The following is a 25,286-nucleotide window of genomic DNA, read 5'->3' as shown; positions in this document are numbered from 1 at the left end:
GCACCCCTCCTGCCTGGGGAAGACTGGCCCACATGGGGTCAGAGGCCACAGCCACCCACCCCACCCTCTTCCCCTAGAGCCTGGTGGTCTGCGATGCCCCTCCCACACATGGTCCCAGGCTACTGAAAGAACACAGGGAGCTTTCCTCCAAGAATATTTTAATACATTTTAAAACTCGTAACAACCTTGTATAAAAACCTGCTGAGGCTGCCAGAATACCTGGGGCTGGGGGTTGGGGGCCGGGGGCCTGTGTGGACAGGGCTGGTCTGGACGAGCGAGTTGGGGCAGGAAAGCATCACTCATCCCAACACAAATAGGTCTCCAGCTCCAAAGATCAATCGACCCGACCCCCACCTGCTCCAAATCACGGCCCAGCCAGCCCGGTGTGTCGAGAGTGGGAGAGGGTGTGTGGGGGTTTGTGCTGCCCCAAGTAGGTGCCCGCAGATGCCCACCCTCTCCTCCCTGGGCAAGTCAGGGAGACCTGAAAACACAGCTCTTTTCCTCCACAACAAGGAAAATGATTTAATTCTACAAATTTACAAACCAAAATACAAAAACAAAACATGGAACACGAAATAAGATGAGTTCTGAGTCTCATGGCAGCTCCAGCCGCAGTAGCCGCGCCTGCGGTCCCAGCTGAGTTCTCCCCATGATGGGGTCTACTATGACCTTCAGAACTTGAGGCTGAAGCCGGGGCCCGCGGCTGAGGCCCCCTGGTTCGTGGTGGTAAGGTGGAAGCCCGTCTCCTTCAGGTCGTCGTCGCCCTAGGACGAGTCGGCTACCGTAAGGACCCTGCCCAAGCCAGCCCCACCTGTGGGCACGCCCCACCAGCCAGGCCCCTCACCAGCTGGCTATAGCCCAGGCCTCCCTCAGGGGGCCTCGGACTGGTGCCCCGCTTCACACGCTGCTGCTCACTCTTGGCGGGCCATGTGGGGAACATGGAAGGATCGATGGGGAGGGGGGTCTCACGGAAATACTCGTGCTTGAGGCCATCCTCAGCGCTGATCCTCCTCCCGGGAAAGTAGGTCAGGAACCTGGGGGGAGAGGCCCAGAGGCCCAGGAGGTGCTCGAGTGCTCCACTGGGTCCCCCAGAGATGGGCTGTGTTGGGACAGGGCTCAGGGCATGGGGCGCGAGGCACCAGAACAGTTCTGGAAAGTGGTGAGCCAGCAGGTGGGCCTGGGACCGGGAAGCCACCACTATGGCTCGGGACCTCCCGCCGCCCGGCTGCACTGGGCTCACTTGTTCATAAGGTCGAAGCCCTGGTCTGAGAGCAGGGCCCCGAAGCGCTTGCGGAGGTTGTTGTAGGGGTACTCGCTGAAGGTCATCTTCTTCACTGCTGGGAGCTCGTTGTAGCCGGGCCAGATTTTTTCACTGGGGGTCCCCAGGTCCTGAAAGACAGAGGCGTTTCAACAGCCACGCCACGTGGCCCATGGTGTTGGCACCTGTGTCCCAGTAGAGAAGACAAACCACCAGGAGGGCTCTCGGTGGCCCCAGTCCCCATCTCAACCCAGCACCTGTGTGCCCCCCAGCCCCACTCCTGCAGCTCCTCCACAACCCCACAGCACAACGGCAGCGGGGCCCAGACCCACCTTGAACACTTTGTTGATCTGATCGATGTCTGACTTCCCGGGGAACAGAGGCTTCTGAGTCAGCAGCTCCCCGAAGATGCAGCCCACCGACCACATGTCGACGGCCGTGGAGTATTCCTAAGAGGACAGGAGAGGCGCTCAGGAGGGCCAGGGCCCGCGGAGCTGTGGGAGACTGCATGGGGGGCAGGGGAGGCTCTCAGATGCTCAGGACTCACCTTGGCACCAAGCAGCAGCTCTGGGGCGCGGTACCACAGGGTCACCACGACCGGGGTGTAGGCCTTCAGAGGAGATCCGTACTCCCGCGCCAACCCGAAGTCACCCACCTGCAAGGACAGATGGGCGGCTGTGGATGGGCCCGGGCAGGGCTCCCTGGGATGGGCCGCTTGGTGGGTGGGTGGGGGCTCACCTTGAGGATGCCGGCGTGGCTCAGCAGCAAGTTGGACGTCTTGAGGTCACGGTGCAGGATCCAGTTGTCGTGCAGGTGCTTCACCCCCCGCAGCAGCTGGATCATCAGGGTCTTCACCTCCCCTGGGAGGGAGGGAGACAGGCTCCCATGTGGACCCGACCGCCCCCAGCCCAGGGCATTCAGGGTGGCCCACTCGCCTCAGCAGCAACAGAGGCTTCTCAGGGCTCTCCCTGTGGATGCAGCTGGCCCTCCCTGCAGCAGTGTCACCGCGGGGGTGACCAGGACACTGCTCCTGCTTGTGTGCCAAGAGGCCTGGGGCGCGCTGTACCTGGCAGGAAGGGCTGCTTCATGGTCTCCATCAGGCTCTTGAGGTCGTGCTCCACGTAGTTCATCACAATGTAGATCTTGTCCATGTTGCTGCCCACCACGATCTCCTGCAGGGCATGGCTCTGTGGGCACCTCAGGGCCCCCCCAAACCCTGCCACCACCTGAACCCGGGCGCAGATGCTGAGGGACAGTAAGGACCTCCAGTGCCACCCGGGGAGCGAATGCTTGCTTCTGTGTGGTCTGTGAAGGGCTCCGCTAAGTGCAGGGGAGTGTAGGAAGCGCCTGGCCCCAGGACAGCACCAGGACAACACGGGGCCGTGGGAAAAGCCTTCTACGCAGGGCTGTGTGCGGTGGGGCCATGCTCACTCTAACGGTGACAATGTTGGGATGCTGGGCCTTGAGGATGGTGTTGATCTCCCTCAGCGACGTGATCGGGAAGCCCTCCTTCTCCTTCTCCATCTTCAGCCGCTTCAGAGCCACAATTTCATCTGTGAAGGAAACAGACGGCACTGAGAGGCATTCTCAAAATCACGGCACCAGCAGTGGGTTTGTGGACTTGCTCAGTGAGGATCACAGGCAGTGCCCAAAGTGCATTTCACGGAGGGGGGTCCCGTTCTAGGTGGCGGCACGTGGGCACCAGGAGAACGCCCCAGCCGAGGTCATGGCAACACCAAAGGACCAACGGCTTCCACACTCTCAACGAAACACGGACACCCACAGCCACCTACAGCCACCTGGGATCCCAGCGGCCACGCTGACTCCATGTCAACTTCCCCAACAGAGCTGGCCTTACCTGGGATCCCAGTGGCTGACTCCCCAGGAGTCCCCGGCTCACAGCCTGCTGGGCGGGACGCTGGGAATGCAAACCTGCAGACCAGCCCTGGCGCAGACCACTCCACGCGCTGGGTCTCGGCCCTGTGGGGCAGGCCGCCTGCTACTTCGAGGGAGTGACAAAGCCCCAGGGCCAGGCTGACCTCTGGCTTCTAGAGACGCTGAGACGTCCAACCTCCAGTAGCTGCTCAGGTGAGGTAGGACCTCTTGGGCGGCCAGGCCCTGCCCCACTTCCCCTTGTCTTTGTGGGGTGAGCCGGGACTCCACCCACCTGTTTTCTTATCTTTTGCTCTGTAGACCACTCCATAGGTGCCCTCCTCGATCCTGTTCAGGCACTGGAACTCCTCGACGCTCCGGCAGCCCTGGGGAGGGAGCGGCTATGTGAGGTCTCAGTGGCCATGCCAGCTGGAAGGAGGGCGGCTGCATCCACGGGCACAGCACACCTGGCGCAGGGCGGGTGCAGGGCAGAGCTGTGGGACTGGGCAGGGGGTAGGGCCAGGAGCAGCTCAGTTCTCAAAGTCTGTTTCCTTGCAAGACCATGTGACACCTTATTATGAAACAAAACCAGTGTGAACAAAAGGCCATCCCAGCCGGGTGTGAGGGCTCAGGCCTGTAACTCCAGCACTTCGGGAGGGCAAGGCAGGGAGGATTGCTTGAGCCCAGGAGTTCAAGACCAGCCTCGCCAACACAGCAAGACTCTGTTTTCTTTTTTCTTTTTTGAGATGGAGTCTCGCTCTGTCACCCAGGCTGGAGTGCAATGGCGAGATCTCGGCTCACTGCAACCTCCACCTCCTGGGTTCAAGCGATTCTCCTGCCTCAGCCTCCTGAGCAGCTGGGAGTACAGGCACGCGCCACCACGTCTGGCTAATTTTTGTATTTTTTTTCTTTTTGAGACGGAGTCTTGCTCCGTCGCCCAGGCTGGAGTGCAGTGGCCAGATCTCAGCTCACTGCAAGCTCCGCCTCCCGGGTTCATGCCATTCTCCTGCCTCAGCCTCCGAAGTAGCTGGGATTACAGGTGCCCGCCACCTTGCCCAGCTAGTTTTTTGTATTTTTAGTAGAGATGGGGTTTCACCATGTTAGCCAGGATGGTCTCGATCTCCTGACCTCGTGATCCACCCATCTCGGCCTCCCAAAGTGCTGGGATTACAGGCTTGAGCCACCGTGCCCAGCCTAATTTTTGTATTTTTAGTAGAGATGGGGTTTCACCATGTTGGTCAGGCTGGTCTCGAACTCCTGACCTCATGATCCACCCACCACCTCGGCCTCCCAAAGTGTTGGGATTATGGGCGTGAGCCACTGTGCCCGGCCAAAACTGTGTTCTACAAAATTAAAAACTTACCCAGGCATGGTAGATTGCGCCTGTAGTTCTAGCTACTCAGGAGGCTGGGATGGGAGGATTGTCTGAGCCTGGGAGGTGTAGGCTGCAGTGAGCTATGATTAAGCCACTCCACTCCAGCCTGGGTGACAGAGCCAGACCCAGTCTCCAAAAAAAAGGCCATCCAGAGAGTGTCCCTGTCAAACTGGGTGTGTCCCCTGCTTGTACCAGGATGACACTGAGGACGGGCACTACCTGCCAGGTGCAGCACGGCACCCCATGCCAGGGCACCTCTCCCTGGGTGTACCTTGGGGCCGGTGCCCAGGCCGGATGTCACATACTCGGGGTGGCCTGTGGCCCAACGCCTATGCTCAGGAACACTAAGGGGCAGAGGCGCTCACAATGCATAGAGCAGTCGACAGAGGCCTGCCGCATGTGCCAGAGAGAACCTCTCCACCCACAGGCACCAAGGAGGGGGCCGAGTCCCTGCCAGTCTCCTAGGCCCCCGAGGCCACTGGCACCTTCTCAAGCCTGTCCCTTCCAAATCGCTCCAAGCAATATCCTGCCTCATTGATAGCTGCCTGAACAAAAGGCTCTGGCCACACACATCTACGCTGACTCCCACAGCCACCATCCAAGCCCCGCACAGATGCTGGTAACAAGGCCTTGGTGCCTACATAACCCACCCACGCAGGGGTCAACTGGAGGGCACTGTTCTCTAGTGCGGAGGAGGACACAGCTCAGGTGGCAGTGACAGCAGGGCAGCTGCACGCCCAGGCGGCCTGCCTTCCAAGCTGCGGCACCTCCCTGTCCACCCAGTTCCGTCCAGCACGAGAAAGAGGCAGGACCCAGAAGCACGAGGGGCCAGCGGCTGTGCCTGCACCTCACTGCCCCGGTGGGCCCAGCAGCCCTGTGAGGAGACAGACGCCAACACGGGGGCCAGGCTTCGCTCAGCCCCTGTGGTAACTCCAACTGCCAATGCAGACAGCGAGCAGCCCGGGGCGAGGGGAGGGCCTGACCTGCAGGGCCGGCAGGTACTTGGGCAGCTCCTGCTTGAGCTCGATGGGTGACAGGGCGGGGGAGTCGGGCACGTAGTCGCCCTCTGTCAGGGCGCTGCTCTGCGGCGTCCCCTCACCCACTTCTTCCTCTGCTTCTTCACTTTCCCCGGAATCTCGGTCAAACCGTGACTCTGGAACTGGAAAAGTTGAACCTAATTATGAAGCTAGGACAAGCAAGGATCACGAACCTCCTCCTGCCCCGGGGACATGAAGCGTGTAGCAGGGCTGCCCTGTGTCCTGCTGGGAGGTGCTGGTGCTGGGCTCTCGCCCCCGGACCCAGGGCACTGAGGCCTAGGAGCGCTAGCGGGCTCGACCGAAAAAGCGCCCAGATGCTGAGCTGGGAGGAGGTACGCGGTGTCCTGCGGGGGACACGCCTGGATCCATGTCCCCCAGGCGGAAGACACAGCCTCACTGCTGGCTGGAGGCCAGGTCAGGCCTCCACTCTGCAGGGACAGGCCGAGCCACCATCTGACTGGCCTCCCCTGTGGGGAACTGGGCCTGGGCTTCCCAGCTCCTCGGCCCTGCTGGGCACACAGGACGTCCTTGGTTAGCACTGTGCCTCACTGAGGAACGCGGGCCCCACCGGCACAGACTGGAGCGGCCAATGAATCAGGCAGCCTCCCGGCCCCTGGCGTGCCCCACGCCTCGCAGGACCAGCCGTCTTAAGAGAGGGCCGCTGCACTTGGAGACAGACAAGGAGGGTGCTCTGTCTCCAGGGAGGCCTCTTACCAACCAAGAGGTGGTTTTCATTTTCTCGTTCTTCATCTTCACTCATTTCTTCCTCACTTACTTCTTCTGCAAGAGAAAGGAGGCGTCTGCTCAGACTGGCACTGGGGTGAGTGCTGCTGCCACAGGCAGGATGCGGGCTCCCCTCCAGCTAAGCAACAAGTGTTCCCAAGAATCGACACGGAGGCCGGGCGCGGTGGCTCACACCTGTAATCCCAGCACTTTGGGAGGCCAAGGCGGGTGGATCACCTGAGGTCAGGAGTTCGAGACCAGCCTAGCCAACATGGTGAAACCCTGACTCGACTAAAAATACAAAAATTAGCCGGGTGTGGTGGCCCATGCCTGTAGTCCCAGCTACTTGGGAGGCTGAGGCAGGAGGGATGAACCCGAGAGGCGGAGGTTGCAGTGAGCTGAGATCGTGCCATTGCACTCCAGCCTGGGCAACAGAGCAAGATTCCGTCTCAAAAAACAAACAAAAGAATCGATGTGGAGGTGTCCTGAGAAAGTCCTAGATAAAAGGGAGTTTCAACTCCCCTGCCCACCAGCTATTTCTCTGCAGTTTCTAACACTACAGTGAAGTCACAACACCTCACACAGTCATCGTGGTGACTCACCGGCAGACTGCTCTGACGCCTCCTCAGAGTTGCTGCCGGTCTCCTCCTCCTCCTCTTCCTCCTCCTCCTCCTCCTCCTCTGATTCTTCACTGGTGCTTCCTTCCTCCTCCTCCTCTTCCTCCTCCTCCTCTTCCTCCTCAGAACCTGAGCCTGATTCCGCTGGAGAAAGACAGCACAGCGGAGGGTGAACTTGGGCCTTCCTGGCAGCAGTGGTCAAGGCCTTGGCCAGGCGGTTCCAGGTACCTGATGAGGACTCGGCTGAGCTGGTTTTCCTCTCGCTGTCGCTGATGTCCTGTAAGTCGGACAGCAGGTCTCTTTCTTCCATTTTCTCTTCTTTTACTTATGAAATAAACCATTAAAAGTGGATTTGGGGAAATGCTTTTTAAACAAACAAGGTAACACCACCCCAAAACTAGTGCCTTTCGCATGATTAACTTCGCTTGGTAAGAAACCAGCTTATCCACAGATGCTGGAAGCCACTTCTCTAATGGGGCCAGTGGCAAAGGTCCCAGCGGATAAACACAGACACACACGGTCTCTCTCACAACACGAGAGGACTTCAGCCAGCACATCTACCATTTTCTTCTGAAGACATTACTTAGCTGGGCTTTCATTACATGAATCTTACAAATTATGCCAAACATCCCCCAGAAAAGACTCACACTGTGCTGGCCTCTGCGCAGGCGCCGGCCTGGCCTCACCTGGCTTCCGGCTGTCTCCCAACTCGAACCGCTCCCGCGGCGGCCGCGGCGGGCTTCGACTCCAGTGGCTGGCTTTCACTTTGTCGCTGTAGTCCTCTCTCATCGTTCGGTGATGTGCCGACACTGGCGTGCAGGGCAGAGAGGGATATGGCACTAGCAACACTGCCTTCCTCAAAAGGCCCCACCCGGGCACAGCTGCCTCATCTCCCACACCCACACCTGGCAGACACACCCACAGCGCACACACGGTGCTGACGGCATCGGGGTCAGAGGCTAAGAAGCCCAGGGAGAAAAAGCTCCAACCTGGAGGCCGTGAGCCCAAGGACCCAGGTGGACCTTCTAGACTGATCTTCACTGGTCAAAAAGGAAGGGGCGGGAGAAGATTCTGGAAAGATGGAGTAGGAAGCACTGGGCATCAGTCTCCCCACCTAGAGAACGGTTGCTTCACAGGATCAGTCCTGTGCGACTACCGAGGCGTTCTGGAGTCTACTGAACGTTTGCAACTTCAGGGGAAATCTTGGCGAGTAAATTGTGATTCATTAATCAACGTCACCTCTTCACACATTTAGTGGCTCCCACCCCACTCCCCCCGTGGCAGGCAGCAGCCTGCATGCAGCTTGCCAGACCCAGGAGGGCAGACGGGCACACGTGGGTAGACGGATCAAGGTGGGCAGACGGACACACACACCCGAGGTCAGTGTGATGACTGTGCGTCCCACCCCAGAGGCATGAAGAGGCAGCAGCCACGGCTGTCCCCCAGGCTGAAGGGACTTCCAGGGCATGAGCGCCGCATCCCCCTTTACCCCCTTCATTTCTCTCTTTTCCCCCTTTAGGAGGCAGACACTTCAGGACAAGAACATTAAAAACAGCTGTATTGACGGGAACGTTAAAGAGTGTCTGCACATGACCAGGGAAAGACACAGGCTCAGAAAAGACCCCTGAAGAGCCTGAGTTTCCACAACAGGCCGACCCCAGACACGGCCCAGCACGACCAAACCAGCACGTGCACACCCTTGAGTGGTGACCAGGAAGAATCGCATCATGAGATTCAAATGTCCATTTTTTTGACTAAGAAAAACACAAGAGAAACAAAGAAACAGGAGAGTATGTCCCATTCAGAGGGAAAAAAAGCCAACAAGACACCGTTCCTGAAAATCACCTGATGGTAGATGTCCCAGACGAAGACTTAACGAACTGTCTTAACCTTCAGTTCCTCAGAGAACAAAAGGAAGATGTGGAGAAAGTCAAGAAAATGACGCATGAACACACCGGAAATATCAACAGAGACAGAAGATTCAACGAGAAACCAGAGAGAAATTCCAGAGCTAATAAGTACATATTCACAATAAACACTAAAAAGTAAATATTCACAATAGAAGCTCACAGGCAGATGGAGCAGGAAGAGGAAATAATCGGTGAGCCTGAAGATACAACAATAAAATCACGTTGTCTGAGGAAAAAGCAGAAGAGACTGAAGAAAAGTGAGCAGTGCTCAGGGGCCTCAGGGACCCCAACAGATCCGTGGGATTCCAGGAAGGAGGAGAGGAACAGAGAGGGTATCTGAAGAATTACTTAAAACCCCCCACATTTGATGAAAAACATGAATATAAACATTAGAGAGGCTCCATGAACTCCAGGTAGAATGAAATCAAGAGACTCACACGAAAACCCATTATTAAACAGTTGAAAGCCAAAGCCAAAGAGAATCTTAAAAGCATCCAAGGGATCCTCAATAAGATCATCAGATTTCTCACCAGAAACTTTGGAGGCCAGAAGACAATGGGCTGAAATATTGTAAGTGAAAAGGAAAAACTGTCAGCTAGGCATGAGGGTTCCTTGAGCCCAGGAATTCAAGAGCAGCCTGGGCAATACAGGGAGACCTTGTTTCTACTGAAAAATGAGCCGAGTGTGGTACCACATGCCTGTCGTCCCAGCCACGTGGGAGGCTGAGGTGGGAAGATTACTTGTGCCCAGGAGTTCGAGGTTGCAGTAAGCTATGATTGCTCCACTGCACTCCATCCTGGACAACAGAACAAGACTCTGTCTCAAAACAACAAAAAAAGTATCAACCAAGAACCACGTATCCAGCAACTTTCCTTCGAAGGTGAGACAGAAATGAGGATATTCCCAGATAAACAAAAGCAGAGGGAGTTCATTACTGCTAGACCTAGACCTGCCCTGAAGAATAAGCTCCAGGGAGTTGCGTGGGGTGTAATGAAAGGACGTGAGACAGAAACCGGAAGCTGGGTGAAGAAATAAAGATCTCCATTAAGGTGAGGACGTGGGTAACTATAAAAGCTGGTGTTATTTTAACAGTGTTTTAGAACTCTACTTTTTATCTTCTATATAACTTAAAAGATTAACACATTTAAAAAGCAGCAATTATTAGTCAAAAAGCATTGTTGTGACGATGATTTTTAACTCTACTTTTGGTTTTCTTTTTTTTTTTTTTTTTGAGACAGAGTCTCGCTCTGTCGTCCAGGCTGGAGTGCAGTGGCCAGATCTCAGCTCACTGCAAGCTCCGCCTCCCGGGTTTATACCATTCTCCTGCCTCAGCCTCCCGAGTAGCTGGTACTACAGGCGCCTGCCACCTCGCCTGGCTAGTTTTTTGTATTTTTTTTAGTAGAGACAGGGTTTCACCGTGTTAGCCAGGATAGTCTCGATCTCCTGACCTCGTGATCCGCCCATCTCGGCCTCCCAAAGTGCTGGGATTACAGGCTTGAGCCACCGCGCCTGGTCCACTTTTTGTTTTCTACATAGTTTAACAGGCTAATGCATTTAAAAAGGGATTATTAAGTTTATGGACAATGCATAAAGATGTCATCATTTATGGACAATGTATAAAGATGTCATCATTTATGGACAATGTATAAATGTGATCTAGTGATGTCGACAGGAAGTGGGAGTGGAACTGCTAAAGAAGCAGTTGGTTTTTTGTTTTCTTCATTGTGTTTTTATTTCAAAGGGCTGCAGCCTGGGAGCATAGATTTAAGTTGCCCTGAATATACACTCCCCGAGTCAAGCTTTTGTATTTTACTGCAGTTAACTTGGCATTCAATTCAAACTAGTGCATTATAACTGCAGGATGTTCAGTGTAATCATCACTGTAATCAGAAAGTCGAGAGAGATAAAACATAAATGAGAGAGGAATTTAAACATTTCTCTACCAAAAACTCAACTGAACACAAGACAATTACGTGGAAAATGAGGGGGAGGCAGTAAGGCCAAGAGGTAACAAAGCCTGGTGAGGCGGCTGGCCGCCACCGCCGCCGCCTCCTCCTCCTCCAACGGCTGCAGAAGGGCGGGCCGCTGACCCCCACCACAGCACGATGCCCCGAGGACTTTGCTGAGTGAGCCGGTCACAAAAGGACAATGACTGCGATTCCACTCACAAGCGGCATCCCGAGCAGCCAAATTGAAAGGAAGTGGGATGGCGGGTGCCAGGGCTGGGGACAGGAAGTTGCTGTTTGATGGGGACGGTGTTAATTCTACAAGAAGAGAGTTCTGTGGATAGGTGGTTACACAACACTGTGAATGCATTAATACCACTGTATTCTACACTTGAAACAGTGAAGATGGTACATTTTACAATATACATGTTTTATCAGTTTCTAAAAACTGGGGAAATAAAAAAGGAAGGGGTGGCCAGCTGCGGTGGCTCATGCCTGTAATCCTAGCACTTGGAGAGGTAGACGCAGGCGGATCACTTGATGTCAGGAGTTTGCGACCAGCCTGGCCAATATGGCGAAACCCTGTCTCCACTAAAAATATAAAAATTAGCTGGGCGTGCTGGCGGGCGCCTGTAAACCCAGCTACTCTGCAGGCTGAGGCAGGAGGATTGCTTGAACCCTGGAGGCGGAGGTTGCAGTGAGCGGAGATAGTACCACGGCGCTCCAGCCTGGGTGACAGAGCGAGACTCCATCTTAAAAAAAAATAAAAAGGCAAGGGCAGGCCTGTAATCCCAACACTTTGGGAGGCCGAGGCAGGTGGATCACTTGAGGTCAAGAGTTCGAGACAAGCCTGGTCAACATGGTGAAACCCTGTCTCTACTAAAAATACAAAAAATTAGCTGAACATGGTGGCGGGTGCCTGTCATCCCTGCTACTCGGGAGGCTGAGGCAGAATCACGTGAACCCAGGAGGCAGAGGTTGCAGGGAGCCGAGATCGCGCCATTGCACTTCAATCTGGGTGACAAGAGCAAAACTCTCCCAAAAAAAGGCGGGGGCAAAACCGAGCACAGGAACCAAGCACCCGCCTGTGAGAGCAAGTGCCCGACACCAGGGGGCAGCAGACACGCGTCCGCCCCGCGCCGCCGCCGCGCCGCCTACCTTCCCTGCGGGCCTCCCGCTCCTTGCGCCGCTCCTCCGCCCGCCGCTCGCGCTCCTTCTGCTCCCGCTGCTCCTTCTGCTGCTCCCGCATCTTGCGCTCCCGCTCCCGCTTCCTTTCTAACTGCTCCAGGCGGTCCCTGGAAGAGGCACACGCCATCATTCCCCCTAAACAGAAAGCTTGCTATCGCGTTTTTGCCCAAATTTGTAAACTGGCTTTCTACGCAGTTCGATCCATGGAGAGTTTTTCTTTTTCTTTTTTTTTTTTTTTTGAGACGGAGTCTCGCTCTGTCGCCCAGGCTGGAGTGCAGTGGCCAGATCTCAGCTCACTGCAAGCTCCGCCTCCCGGGTTTACGCCATTCTCCTGCCTCAGCCTCCCGAGTAGCTGGGACTACAGGCGCCCGCCACCTCGCCCGGCTAATTTTTTTTGTATTTTTAGTAGAGACGGGGTTTCACCGTGTTCTCCAGGATGGTCTCGATCTCCTGACCTCGTGATCCACCCGTCTCGGCCTCCCAAAGCGCTGGGATTACAGGCTTGAGCCACCGCGCCCGGCCGAGAGTTTTTCTTTTACTTTCCTTTTTTTTGGGGACGGAGTCTCGCTCTGTCCCCCAGGCTGGAGTGCAGTGGCTCAATCTCGGCAACCTCCGCCTTCCGGGTTCAAGTGATTCTCCTGCCTCAGCCTCTGGAGTAGCTGGGACTACAGGTGCCCACCACTCCCAGCTAATTTTCATATTTTTAGTAGAGACGGGGTTTTGCCGTGTTGGCCAGGATGGTCTCGATCTCCTGACCACGTGATCCACCCGCCTCAGCCTTTCAAAGTGCTGGGATTACAGGTGTGAGCCACCGCGCCCGGCCGCTTTTCTTTTCTTTTCTTTTTTTTTGAGACAGCGTCTTGCTCAGTTGCCCAGGCTGGAGTGCGGTGGCACGATCTCGGCTCACTGCAGCCTCCGCCTCCTGGGTTCAAGCGATTCTCGTGTCTCATCCACCCGAGTTGCTGGAATTACAGGCGTGTGTTACCACACAAGGCTAATTTTTGCATTTTTAGTAGAGACAGTGATCCTCCTGCCTCTGCCTCCCATGATGCTGCGATTACAGGCATGAGCCACTTTGCCGGCCAATATACACATTCTGAGAGCTCTGTCCCCAATGAGTCACACAAGTAGTCTGGGAGATGTAGTGAAACCCCGTCTCTACAAAAATCAGAAAACTAGCTGGGCATGGTGGTATGCACCGCTGATCCCAACTACTCAGGAGGCCGAGGTGAGAGGACTGCTTGACCAGGAGTGAGACCTTGTCTCGAAAAACAAACAAAAAGACACCCCACTGGTTCTAGCGTATTTCTGTTTAGCAGCTCTAAAACACGAGCATTTCCTTCAGTATGTATGACAACCAAATTTAAACCCAAATTAACTATGAGATAAATCTGCACAGGCTAAAACAAAACAAAACAAAACAAACAAACAAACAAACAAACCAAAAAAAAACCCGGCAGAAAAGCCTGTTAGGAAAAGCGGGGATGAGGCCACAGACTCAGGCTGAGGCCCCGGTGCTGACCGTGACTCAATGGATTGTCTGGGCACATGGACCCCAGACCACTTCCCACCTATGTGGGCACGAATGTGATAAGGGAGGGGCAGGGGAAGGTCCCTAAAAAGGCGTCATTGGGAATGTAGGAGCTATGAGTGACCGAATATCTGCAGTTGGCTGAATCATAAAGCAGCCAAATAACTAACACTGATCCGTGAGAATCAATTTTTCGTGTTCCTCTAAAGTTAAGCCCAGATTATATGAGAAATACGCTTTAAAAAAAAAGTATCAGTATACACACAGAGAAATGAACACACCTAAGAAATGGGGACAATGGAAAAAGGCCTTCGGGCTAGCAGTGCACAGTACTGTGCCAATGCTGGTCTACATCGGATGTCACCGCCGGAGGAGGCTGGATGGAGGCTTCCAGGATTCCAGGTGCTACTTTCAAATTCTTGTGAATCCTAAACTACTTCAAAATAAAAGCTGACACATAAAATTCAACCACTGAATCCAATGATTTCTAGCAAATTGATGAAGTTCTGCAACCATCAGTCACCACGAGCCAGTTTTCGGCATTTCCATCACCAACCCCGTTCCTCATGGGCACCTGTAGTCCGGGACCCAGCACTCCGGGCGACTGTTCTGCTGTCTCTACAGCTTCTGCGAGGCAGGGTCTGCTGCTTTCCTTCCTTCTCATCTCCTCAGGTGAAGAAAGCCTTGGTTAATGACCTAATAACCTCCTTTTTTGATATAAGTGCCTTCTCTAAGCATTGCTGTAGCTGCATCTCTAAATTTTGACACTTTCTTTTCTTTTTTTTTCTTGACAGAGTCTTGCTCTGTCACCCAGGCTGCAGTGCAGTGGCCTGATCTCCACTCACTACAAGCTCCGCCTCCCGGGTTCACGCCATTCTCCTGCCTCAGCCTCCCGAGTAGCTGGGACTACAGGCGCCCGCCACTGCGCCCAGCTAATTTTTTCTATTTTTAGTAGAGACGGGGTTTCACCATGGTCTCGATCTCCTGACCTTGTGATCCGCCCGCCTCGGCCTCCCAAAGTGCTGGGATTACAGGCGTGAGCCACCGCGCCCGGCCTTAGAGATGGGGTTTCACCGTATTAGCCAGGATGGTCTCAATCTCCTGACCTCGCGATCCGCCCGTCTCGGCCTCCCAAAGTGCTGGGATTACAGGCTTGAGCCACCGCACCCAGCCTAGATCTTGTTTTTCTATCTGATAATCGGCCCCGTCTGTTTGGGGCACAGACCTTTCACATGTCATATAATTACACACACGCTTGGATTTACTGTTTTTGCTTTGCTCCGTGTCTTTTTATTCTTCCCTTTTTGATTTTAAATTACATATGTTTAGCATACCATACCATTTTAATTTGTTATTTGTACTTTTTAAAAAGTTGTTTTCTTAGTGGCTGCTCTAGAGATCACAGTATGCCTCACAATACTAGCTGAATTCCAGTAAAATATAAAGCTGTTGTAATACAGCTTCATTCTCTCTTCTTTGTGCAGTCCATTTGTTATATACCATGACAACACCATGTAATTATTTTATACAACCGTAGTTCCAGTAAAACCTAAGATATGAGGAGAGATATTTATAGGATATTGATGTCAACCTACACTTGCTATCTGCAGTGCCTGTCCTTCCTTCTTGAGGATTCAAGTTACCGTCTGGTGCCATTTCCATTCAAGTTGAAGGTCTTCCTTTAGTATTTCCTTTAAGGCAGGTCCTGCCAACAATGAATTTCACCAGTCTTTGCTTCTCAGGGAATGCTGTCTTTCATTCCCTTTCACTTGGGTAGAAACGTTTTGATTCCTGGCTGACGGTTCTTCTCTTTGAGCAGTTTGAGTGTGCCACTCCACTGCCTTCTGGCCTCCATTGTTTCTAAGAAGTCAGCGGCTGGCAGTATTGAAGCTCCACTTTCATGGGATTGGTCATTCTTCCTGAGGCCTTTCAACATTTTGTCTTTGGCTTTCGCCAGTTTGACTATGATGTGACTTTGTATTTATTCTAGTTCAAACTTCCTGCGCTCTTCAATGTGCAGATTTTCTTTTTTAATTCAAATTTGGGTAGTTTTTAACCATTTTTGTAAAAAATATATTTCCTCTCTCCCAGAACCTCCATTGGACGTGTTTTGGTACAGCAGATGTTGTACCATAGGTTTCTGAGGCTCTGTTCATTTTTCTTGTTTTTTCTCTCTGTTCTTCAGAATGGATAATTTCTACTGCTCCATAGACAGGTTGTTTCCAAGTCTTTACTAAATTCAACATCTGGACACTCAGACAGTTTCTACTGATGATCTTCTTCAATACGGGTCACACTGTCATACTTCTTTGTATTTTAGATAATACATTTGTAGCAATTCTGGATTCTAAGTTTTCCCTTTAGTTGTTACCATCAAGGCCTGTCTGGTTGTCTGCGAAATCCATCTCCCTCATAGCTTATGGCCACCCCTATTCTTTCCCATAAGCCTATTTTAATTTTCAACCTTGGCTTCCTAGGAGTCACCACCGTGTCTGCACAGCTTAGCAATTAGCCAGCACTGGAAAGAGGCTGGGCTGAAATACCTCAAGCCACAGTAAGGCTTCCTTGGCCCACGGATGTGTGTGGATGGGGAGCACACTGAAAGTTCAGGCTTGATTCGCATCTGCGGCGGCTTCTATTTTCTGTGAGGCCCTTTCACACAACTGCATCCTCAGGGCTGGTCAGAACTGGGCGGGTCAGAACTGGGCGGCGGCTGGAGCGCTCTCCGGTCTCTGCTGCACGTCTCTGGCTAGATTACAGCTGCTCCCAACCTGCGCTTCATTCTAGCCGACCTCTTGGCCTTTTTTCCTTCCCTCCACTGAGGATGCTGGTGGGCAGGGCCACTGCCCACTGCTCTAAATGGAGTAACCCCTTCCAAGGCAGCAAGGAAACTGCAGGTCCTGCGGCTGCCCTGTCCCAGTGGAACCTCCGTGCTTCCCAAGTGCAGAGTGGAGGCAGTAAAGGGAGCAGCTCTCAGGCCAGAAGGTCAGATTCTTACTACTTTCACCCACAGTCAGCAGATTTTTAAGCATCGGTGCTTCTCAGATTATCCTTATCAGTTTGTTTTTTGTCAGAGACAAGGTTTCCCTACGTTGCCCAGGCTGGCCTCATGCAGTCCTCTAGCCTTGGCCTCCCAAGTAGCATATGCTACCACACCCAGTTCTGGATTGGCTGATCTCAACTGGCCCTACCCACAAGTCTGCCCCCAACACTTTTCGCTCCTTCACTCTCCTGTCTATCTCTTCTGGGAAATCAATGACAGCCCAAATTTCATCTACCAACCTCCACACTTCTATCCCAAGCTCCATTCTCGTGGGACAAGGCACACTTGGTGTCTGGCATAGGGCTTGGCATACATGAATGTTTCATACACTAACAGGAACCTGGCCAACTGAAACCTTGCCCACCCCCAAGTGGTCTCGGACCTTGACCTCTGGGCCTCAGTGTCTCCCACACTCTTTGGCATCAACAAGAACCAGTGCCCTTTCATCATCTTTACATGCTGTGCACCCAGCCCTGGCTGCTGAAAACCAGTCTGAAGTGGAAGGGCCACCCACGCCTTCACCCTTCCTGAAGCAGCTTGCAAGCTTCCTCTGGATTCACTCTCAAGGCAGAGATGGGCCTGCTTGCACCTGGCCTGTAGCCTTTTCCTGGTTCATAAAACAGATGTGGGGCTACACCGATGTTCTTTCTTATGAATCTGAGCTTATAAAGGGGAACGAACATACAAACTAATGCCCAGGAGTCCTAGGAGTCCAGTGTCCCGATTTCCAGACTGTTTCAAGGTTTTTGGGATCCCCCTTCTTCTTCTTTTTTGAGACAGAGTCTCACTCTGTCAACCAGGCTGGAGTGCAGTAGCGCAGTCACGGCTTACTGCAGCCTTGACCATCCAGGCTCGAGGGATCCTCCCACCTCAGCCTCCTAAAGTGCTGGGATAAAGTGAGCTGCCGCACCCGGCCAGACGTGCAGATTTCTGATCCCTTCATTGTCTTCCCTCAATCAAATTACCCCCGTTCTTGACTTCCAGATGCAGTAAAAACTCACTCCCTCAGGACAGTTCTCTTGGTCAGCCTCGTCCAGTGTTCAATGTGCTGTTTCTATCTACCACTTCTGCACCAAATGTGACTTCTATTGCCAAATTCTTCTTCATTGCTGTGACGGGACACACGACCACAACCCTTTCATTAAAGTCCTCAACTGACCCAGCCCACTCACCTTTCTCTCCTGGAATGCTCCCTTGCCATTTCCCTTCTCTTCTGTCTTTCCCATTCCCGGCGAGCTTTATCCTGTTCTTCTCGATGTCGTTTCCGACGTTCGTGCTCTCTTTCTTTTTCTTTCACTCTAGCGTGCTTCCCTAATGAGAAATAATGAGTCATGCAAAGAAACCTCACTTCAAAAATTTCACATAAGGCCAGGCATGGTGGCTCGTGCGTGTAATCCCAGCACGTTGGGAGGCTGGGGCGGGCGGATCATCTGAGGTCAGGAGTTCACGACCAGCCTGGCTAACATGGTGAAACCCTGTCTGTATTAAAAATACAAAAATTAGCCGGGCATGGTGGTGGGCGCCTGTAATCCCAGCTACTAAAGGAGGCTGAGGCAGGAGAATCGCTTGAATCTGGGAGGCGGAGGTTGCGGTGAGCCAAAATCACACCACTGCACTCCAGCCTGGATGAAGGTGTGAGACTCCATCTTAAAAAAAAAAAAAAAAAAACCACATGAAAATGAAATTGAATCAAGAACATTAAATATTTAAATAATGATGCTAACGTTAAGTAATCATCTTTTTTTTTTTTTTTAAAGAGACAGGGTCTCCCTGTATCAGCCAGGCTGGTCTTGAACTCCTGGGCTCAAACGATCCTCCATCCTTATCCTCCCAAAGTGCTGGGATTATATATAGGCCTGGGCCACTGCACCCAGCCGAATAATCATGATTTTATGTTAAATAAAAAACTTTGAAAATAGAAAACTATCTGCAACAAGCATGTAATTACAAAGAAAGAAGAAAAACGAAAAACAATTCTGCTATCACAGAAGAGCAGAATTGTAATATTCATCTTTTTGTTTTTGTTTTGAGAGGGAGTCTCGCTCTGTCGCCCAAACTGGAGTGCAGTGGTACGATATCTGCTCACTGCAAGCTCCGCCTCCCAGGTTCACACCATTCTCCTGCCTCAGCCTCCCAAGTAGCTGGGACTACAAGCGCCCGCCACCACGCCCGGCTAATTTTTTGTATTTTTTAGTAGAGACGAGGTTTCACTGTGTTAGCCAGGATGGTCTCAATCTCCTGACCTCATGATCTGCCCGCCTCAGCTCCCAAAGTGCTGGGATTACAGGTGTGAGCCACCGTGCTTCATTGTATTATTCATCTTTTAAAAATTTTCTATGCTGAATAAACTATGATTATTAGTTTTATAATAAAAAAAATCACTATTCATAAAGACTACAAAAAAAAGCTTTGTTATCAGCAGGCTTCTACATCGTGCAATGAAACCACATTAATTTATCAAATGTATTTATAATAATGAGATTTAAATCAGGCTCCAGGTCCAATTTTCATAACACCTGTAAGAACCTCCTCATGTTGGTATGAGATCAAACAACTGCTCAAGCCAAACCCATTCTCTAGACTTGACCAAATACCCATGTTGGGGGTGTTTTTCTCCTACACTTGTTGAATTAAGGCCATTTTAAATGCAAACAAACTGCTCCCAAACAATATAACGGGGGAGAGAAAACCCCAGAGGAAAAAAGGACTAGCCCTCCTGAATGGTCTGTGACACACTCATGCTGTTGGCCAGAGTTTGCTCTCTCTAGTTTTTCAGTGGTGCTCTGGGGAAGGCAGAAGAGTAAGAACAGGAAAGAAACCGCACTTGAACATGATGTCAAAGAAAGTAAATGCTTTTGTACCCCCTTCTGCTGAATGGCTACGATGCCTACGTTTCTCTTTTCTCTTTTCATCTTTTCTGTGGTGAGCTTTTTCTTTCCGAGACATTTGCTGGGGTGGTTTGATGGCCAAAGAATCATCTTCCTCTCCTCTGAAATAAAACACAACAGCACCGTGTCGCGCTGGAGAAAGTGCCAAGAAACATGAGGCTATTATGAGATTTCTTCAACCCAGAAAAACGCAGGATTCAGATAGGAACGAAGCTGAAACATCATTTAAAAAATTACAGTAACTCTCCAACTTCAGGCGTCTTTTTTTTTTGAGACGGAGTCTCACTCTGTCGCCAAGGCTGGAGTGCAGTAGCGTCATCTCGGCTCACTGCAAGCTCCGCCTCCAGAATCACGCCATTCTCCTGCCTCAGCCTCCCGAGTAGCTACAGGACTACAGGTGCCGCCACCACACCCAGCTAATTTTTTGTATTTTTAGTAAAGACAGGGTTTCACTGTGTTAGCCAGGATGGTCTCGATCTCCTGACCTCATGATCTGCCTTCCTCGGCCTCCCAAAGTGATGGGATTATAGGCATGAGCCACCGTGTCCGGCCTTTTTTTCCTTTTAAGACGGGGTTTCACCATGTTGGTCAGACTGGTCTCCAACTCCTGACCTCAGGTGATCAGCACGCCTTGGCCTCCAAAAGTGCTGAGATTACAGGCGTGAGCCACCGCACCTGGCCTGTGCAAAATCCTATATAGTAAATTTTATTAATCATTGTAACACATGGCAAAGTTCTTTACAGGAAGAAGGGGCAAGGGTGTGGAGGGCCACAGACAACACATGAGAGTCAGTCACAACTGTGACATAAAAACCTCAATAGTTACGCTGTGTCACAGTAACCCTAGGAAAGAGCAAACCTCAACAGTTACAACAGCACACCCTGTCACAGTAACTCTAAAAAGAGTACACCTAGGCCAGGCAAGGTGGCTCAAGCCTGGAATCCCAGCATTTTGGGAGGCTGAGTCTGGTGATCACAAGGTCAGGAGATTGAGACCATCCTGCCTGACACGGTGAAACCCCATTTCTACTAAAAATACAGAATTAGCCAGGTGTGGTGACGGTCGCCTGTAGTCCCAGCTACTCGGGAGGGTGAGGCAGGAGAATGGTGTGAACCCAGAAGGCGGAGCTTGCAGTGAGGGGAGATCGCACCACTGCACTCCAGCCCAGGCGGGCCACAGAGCGAGACTCTGAGACTCTGTCTCAAAAAAACAAGAGTACCCCTCAGTAGTTACAACAGCAGGCAGTTGTCACAGTAACCCTAGGAAGGACCTGCAAGGCCACGCTGTGTACAGCTTGCTCTTGCACCTCTGTACATCCGCTCACCTGTCTTCCATAGAGTCTTCTCTTCTATATGGGGAGTTCCTTATTGTGATCTCCATGCGGTGATCTCTCAGCTCCCCCTCCTCAAGGGAATCCCGCTTGGAATCCCGGTCATCCGACTAAGAAGCAAAGATAAAGCTAATCATTTTCTTTACACCTTTTTTTCTTCATAGATAGAAGTATTTTTAATAATCATCAAACCTGGACAACATCCAAAAACAAATTTTCATATATACTCTGAATGAGCCAGTGTTATAAAATATAAACAACTTGTGGCCGGGCGCGGTGGCTCACACTTGTAATCCGAGCACTTTGGGAGGCCGAGGCAGGCGGATCACGAGGTCAGGAGCTCGAGACCAGCCTGCACAACACAGTGAAACCCTCTCTCTACTAAAAATACAAAAATTAGCTGGGCGTGGTGGCGGTGCCAGTAAGTCCAGCTACTCGGAGGCTGAGGCAGGAGAACGGCTTCAACCCGGGAAGTGAACACTGCAGTGAGCCGAGATCACACCACTGCACTCCAGCCTGGGCGACAGAGCTAGACTCTGTCTCGGGGAAAAAAAAAACAAAAAAACTTTCACTCAAATCGCATCACATTAAAATTACAACTCTCAGCCGGGCACGGTGGCTCACGCCTGTAATCCCAGCACTTTGGGAGGCTGAGGCAGGCGGATCACGAGGTCAGGAGATCGAGACCATCCTGGCTAACACAGTGAAACCCCGTCTCTACTAAAAAATACAAAAAACTAGCCGGGTGAGGTGGTGGGCGTCTGTAGTCCCAGCTACCTGGGAGGCTGAGGCAGGAGAATGGCGTAAACCTCGGAGGCGGAGCTTGCAGTGAGCAGAGATCCGGCCACTGCGCTCCAGCCCGTGCAACAGAGCGAGACTCCGTCTCAAAAAAAATAAAACAAAACAAACAAACAAACAAATTACAACTCTCTGTACTCTGAAACCTGAGAAATTAAAAAATAGCATATATGACAAGAGACATCAGACTCTATACCAAGTATGTTAGTTGCTTATATGAGCCAAAAATGAGTCTTAAGACGTATCCTACAAACCAAATACTTTGTGATACCTCATATAGTAGAGGCATACCTTGGAGATATTCTGAGTTTGGCTCCAGACCACCACAATAAAGTGAGTCACACAAATTTTTGGTTTCCCAATGCATATAAAATTTTGGTTTAGGCTGGGCATGGTGGCTCACGCCTGTAATCCCAGCACTTTGGGACGCTGAGGCAGGTGGATCACCTGAGCTCAGGAGTTTGAGACCAGCCTGATCAACAAAGTGAAAGCCCAACTCTACTAAAAACACAAAAATTAGCCGAGCATGGTGGCAGGCGCCTGTAGTCCCAACTACTTGGGAGGCTGAGACAGGAGAATCGTTCAACCCGGGAAGTGAACACTGCAGTGAGCCGAGATCACACCACTGCACTCCAGCCTGGGCGACAGAGCTAGACTCTGTCTCGGGGAAAAAAAAAAACAAAAAAACTTTCACTCAAATCGCATCACATTAAAATTACAACTCTCAGCCGGGCACGGTGGCTCACGCCTGTAATCCCAGCACTTTGGGAGGCTGAGGCAGGCGGATCACAAGGTCAGGAGATTGAGACCATCCTGGCTAACACGGTGAGACCCCATCTCTAGTAAAAAATACAAAAAATCAGCTGGATATATTGGTGGACGCCTGTAGTCCCAGCTACTCAAGAGGTTGAGGCAGGAGAATGGCATGAACCCAGGAGGCAGAGCTTGCAGTGAGCTGAGATCGCGCCACTGCACTCCAGCCTGGGCAACACAGCGAGAGACTCCATCTCAAAATAAATAAATAAATAAATAAATAAACTCGGCTGGGCATGGTGGCTCATGCCTGTAATCCCAGCACTTTGGGAGGCCGAGGCAGGCGGATCACAAGGTCAGGAGATTGAGACCACAGAGAAACCCCGTATCTACTAAAAATACAAAAAATTTGGCGGGTGTCTGTAGTCCCGACTACTCAGGAGGCTGAGGCAGGAGAATGGCGTGAACCCGGGAGGCGGAGCTTGCAGTGGGCCGAGATTGCGCCACTGCACTCCAGCCTGGGTGACAGAGGAGACTTCGTCTCCAAAAAAAAAAAAAAAAAATTAAAAAACTCTAACATTAGGGTGAGCACATGCTATTGCAAAAACGCGCAATGCAGAGTTTGCTACACACCTTTAACTTGGAAAAATTACAAAATCTGTGAAGCATGATAAAATGAAGTCTAATACAACAAGGTATGCCTGTAGTCACAAACATCTCAAATGATGCTACAAATCTTAGCAAAAGAGGTACTTTGCCAATGCCTCTTACCAAATTCCTGAAAAGGTTTACCGAGTACATTACTATGCAAACCAAGAAAGATGTAAAATATTTATATTAATTTCAAGGCAAGTTCCCACTATATTAAAAATACTTAGAGAGTATTATGAATGTACTAATGATGAAATGAGAAAAATTAGTCCAGTTTTGCTAATGACTTAATATTCAAAATATTTTATTCTCCATGTATGCTCAATCTAGATACAGCTTTAGTGTGTTAAATCCGCCTTTAACGTCAACTGAATATTTAAATGTTTTTGTTAATTTTTGTAATAGATTTTGGGCTCACCTGTGACATTTGGAAGTACAAAAGAACTTCACCGAAGAAGCGTTGTTCTAATGGAAAAATGAGGGCAAAGAAATTAAATCTCCTTTAAGAAAACCACTTACTTAAAAAATATGGCTTACATTTTTTAAGCGTTTTATCTCTGCTTTCTCCTCTTGTTCCTTCCTTCGTTTCTTTTCCTGAAGAATTTCATCTAAAGTTTTCACTTTCCAAGAGTCCTTTTCATCACCCATTTGAGTTAAAACACTGCAAAAAGAAAAATAATTCAGCCTACCACAGGACACAGCAAGCCACGGCACTCTGTTCTTTCTGAACACTTGAACCTAGTCACTTTTGGGCATTCAGAATAAATCCTCATTAAGAATAAGAAGTTGTGGCCCGGCGCAGTGGCTCAAGACAGTAACCCTAGCACTTTGGGAGGCCAAGGCGGATGGATCACTTGAGCTCAGGAGTTCAAGACCAGCCTGGGCAACATGGCAAAACCTCGTCTCTACAGAAAACACAAAAATTAGTCGAGTGTGGTGGCGCGTGCCTGTATTCTGTTACTTAGGGAGCAGAAGCAGGAGGATCACTCGAATCAGAGAGGTCAAGGCTGCGGTGAGCCAAGACTGCGCCACTGCACTCCAGCCTGGATGACAAAGTAAGACTTGGTTAAAAAAAAAAAAAAAGTTGTAGGCTGAGGCAGGTGGATCACAAAGTCAGGAGTTCAAGACCAGCCTGGCCAACACGGCGAAACCCCTGTCTCTACTAAAAATACAAAACTTAGCTGGGCGTGGTGGCAGGTGCCTGTAATCCCAGCTACTCAGGAGGCTGAGGCAGAAGAATCGCTTGAATCCGAAAGGCGGAGGTTCCAGTGAGCCAAGGCCCCGTCACTGCACACGACCCTGTCTTAAAAAAAAAAAAAAAAAAAAGGAAGAAAAAAAGAAAGATAAGTTGTAAGCCAGGGGCAAGGTGGCGAGCGCCCGAGGGCCTGTAGTTCTAGGTACTCTGCAAGCTTGAGATAGGAGGACCGATTGAGCCCAGGAGTTCAGGCTGAAGTGCGCTTGTGAACAGTCACTGCACTGTAGCATGGGCGACAAAAAAGAGTGATGAGTTCTGAAAAATGACCGCTTGAAATCAAATCTCGTTTCTGTCATTCTTGTACGGTCTTAGGTAATGTAATTCACCTCAGTTTAGTCTTCTGTACAACCAGAATAACACGACCTACGTGACAGTATCGATCGCGGATTAAAGATCGTCCGTTTAAAGGCTCTTAACTCATGACCTGCCACTCATCAAACACTGCTTTTACTGTCAGAATCTGCTAGAAGGACCACATGGACTACGTGAAGCTACTAGCACACTGGACAGCTGCACCTTGAGACCGGGGAGACGCTCCCAGATGTGCTCGCGAACAAGGCCACCTGACCCGGGCAGTGGGCTATCTCCTTGGGTGCAGTCACGCACACTTGAGGTTCAGCCTGGCAGACGTTGGCTCCAGAGCGCGTTTGGGCCCGCCGCCTCTACCACCCGAAGTTGGGTGCGGGATGAGACTGTCCGCCGAAGCCAGGGTATCGCTCGCCCCCGGACCCAGGTCCGCCCCGCTCCGAGGCCTGTTCGGAAGAAAGACCTCGGTGCGCAGTTCTCGCCGCGCTCCCACACCTGGTCCGCCCAATCGGAACTCACCCCTACGCCGCCGCCGCTGCCGCCGGTCCCGGAGCCAGAGAAGAAACAGCTACCGGCGCGCGCCAGGAGTATCGTCACTTCCTGTGTTGGCGCGTAATCATGACACAATAGCCGGCCTCCGGCCCAAAATTCGAGACAACGACAGGGGTTCCCTCTGTGTGGCACTTCCTGTGCCTGCGCGGGATGATGACGCATAAGACAGCGCTTGCTCAGATCCAGGACTCCGGAAGAAACAGCGCCGTGAGCTGCACTACCAACTTCGGCGCGGGCTGATGATGCAAGCAT

General features: G+C 51.5%; 1 protein-coding gene across 14 annotated transcripts; it reads right to left on the bottom strand.

Moving 5' to 3' along the window:
• Window positions 1–141: 141 nt before the first annotated feature.
• CDK11B (cyclin dependent kinase 11B) lies at window positions 142–25,166 on the bottom strand. 14 transcript variants are annotated; one of them, XM_037985200.2, is made up of 21 exons: window positions 25,002–25,164; window positions 24,693–24,928; window positions 23,459–23,582; window positions 20,714–20,829; window positions 19,362–19,489; window positions 17,673–17,811; window positions 11,897–12,033; window positions 7,569–7,691; window positions 7,111–7,206; window positions 6,868–7,026; window positions 6,257–6,322; window positions 5,489–5,664; window positions 3,426–3,516; window positions 2,690–2,811; window positions 2,325–2,430; window positions 1,997–2,118; window positions 1,806–1,913; window positions 1,591–1,707; window positions 1,241–1,389; window positions 845–1,034; window positions 142–764 (listed from the first exon to the last, which is right to left on the bottom strand). In XM_037985200.2, exons 3-21 carry the CDS (start codon window positions 23,567–23,569, stop codon window positions 672–674), a joined length of 2,349 nt encoding a protein of 782 aa, XP_037841128.1. In that variant the 5' UTR covers window positions 23,570–23,582; window positions 24,693–24,928; window positions 25,002–25,164; the 3' UTR covers window positions 142–671. The 14 variants fall into 14 exon arrangements, with proteins under 14 accessions (XP_037841128.1, XP_072864050.1, XP_072864048.1 ...); XM_073007949.1 differs by lacking the exon at window positions 24,693–24,928 and adding an exon at window positions 23,340–23,386 and having other exon boundaries at window positions 23,459–24,224; XM_073007947.1 differs by lacking the exon at window positions 24,693–24,928 and adding an exon at window positions 24,104–24,224.
• Between the last annotated feature and the right edge of the window lie 120 nt (window positions 25,167–25,286).

The sequence above is a fragment of the Chlorocebus sabaeus genome, chromosome 20 (assembly GCF_047675955.1).
Source record: "Chlorocebus sabaeus isolate Y175 chromosome 20, mChlSab1.0.hap1, whole genome shotgun sequence".
Lineage (NCBI taxonomy): Eukaryota > Metazoa > Chordata > Mammalia > Primates > Cercopithecidae > Chlorocebus > Chlorocebus sabaeus.
This window is presented reverse-complemented; position numbering and strand designations above follow the sequence as displayed.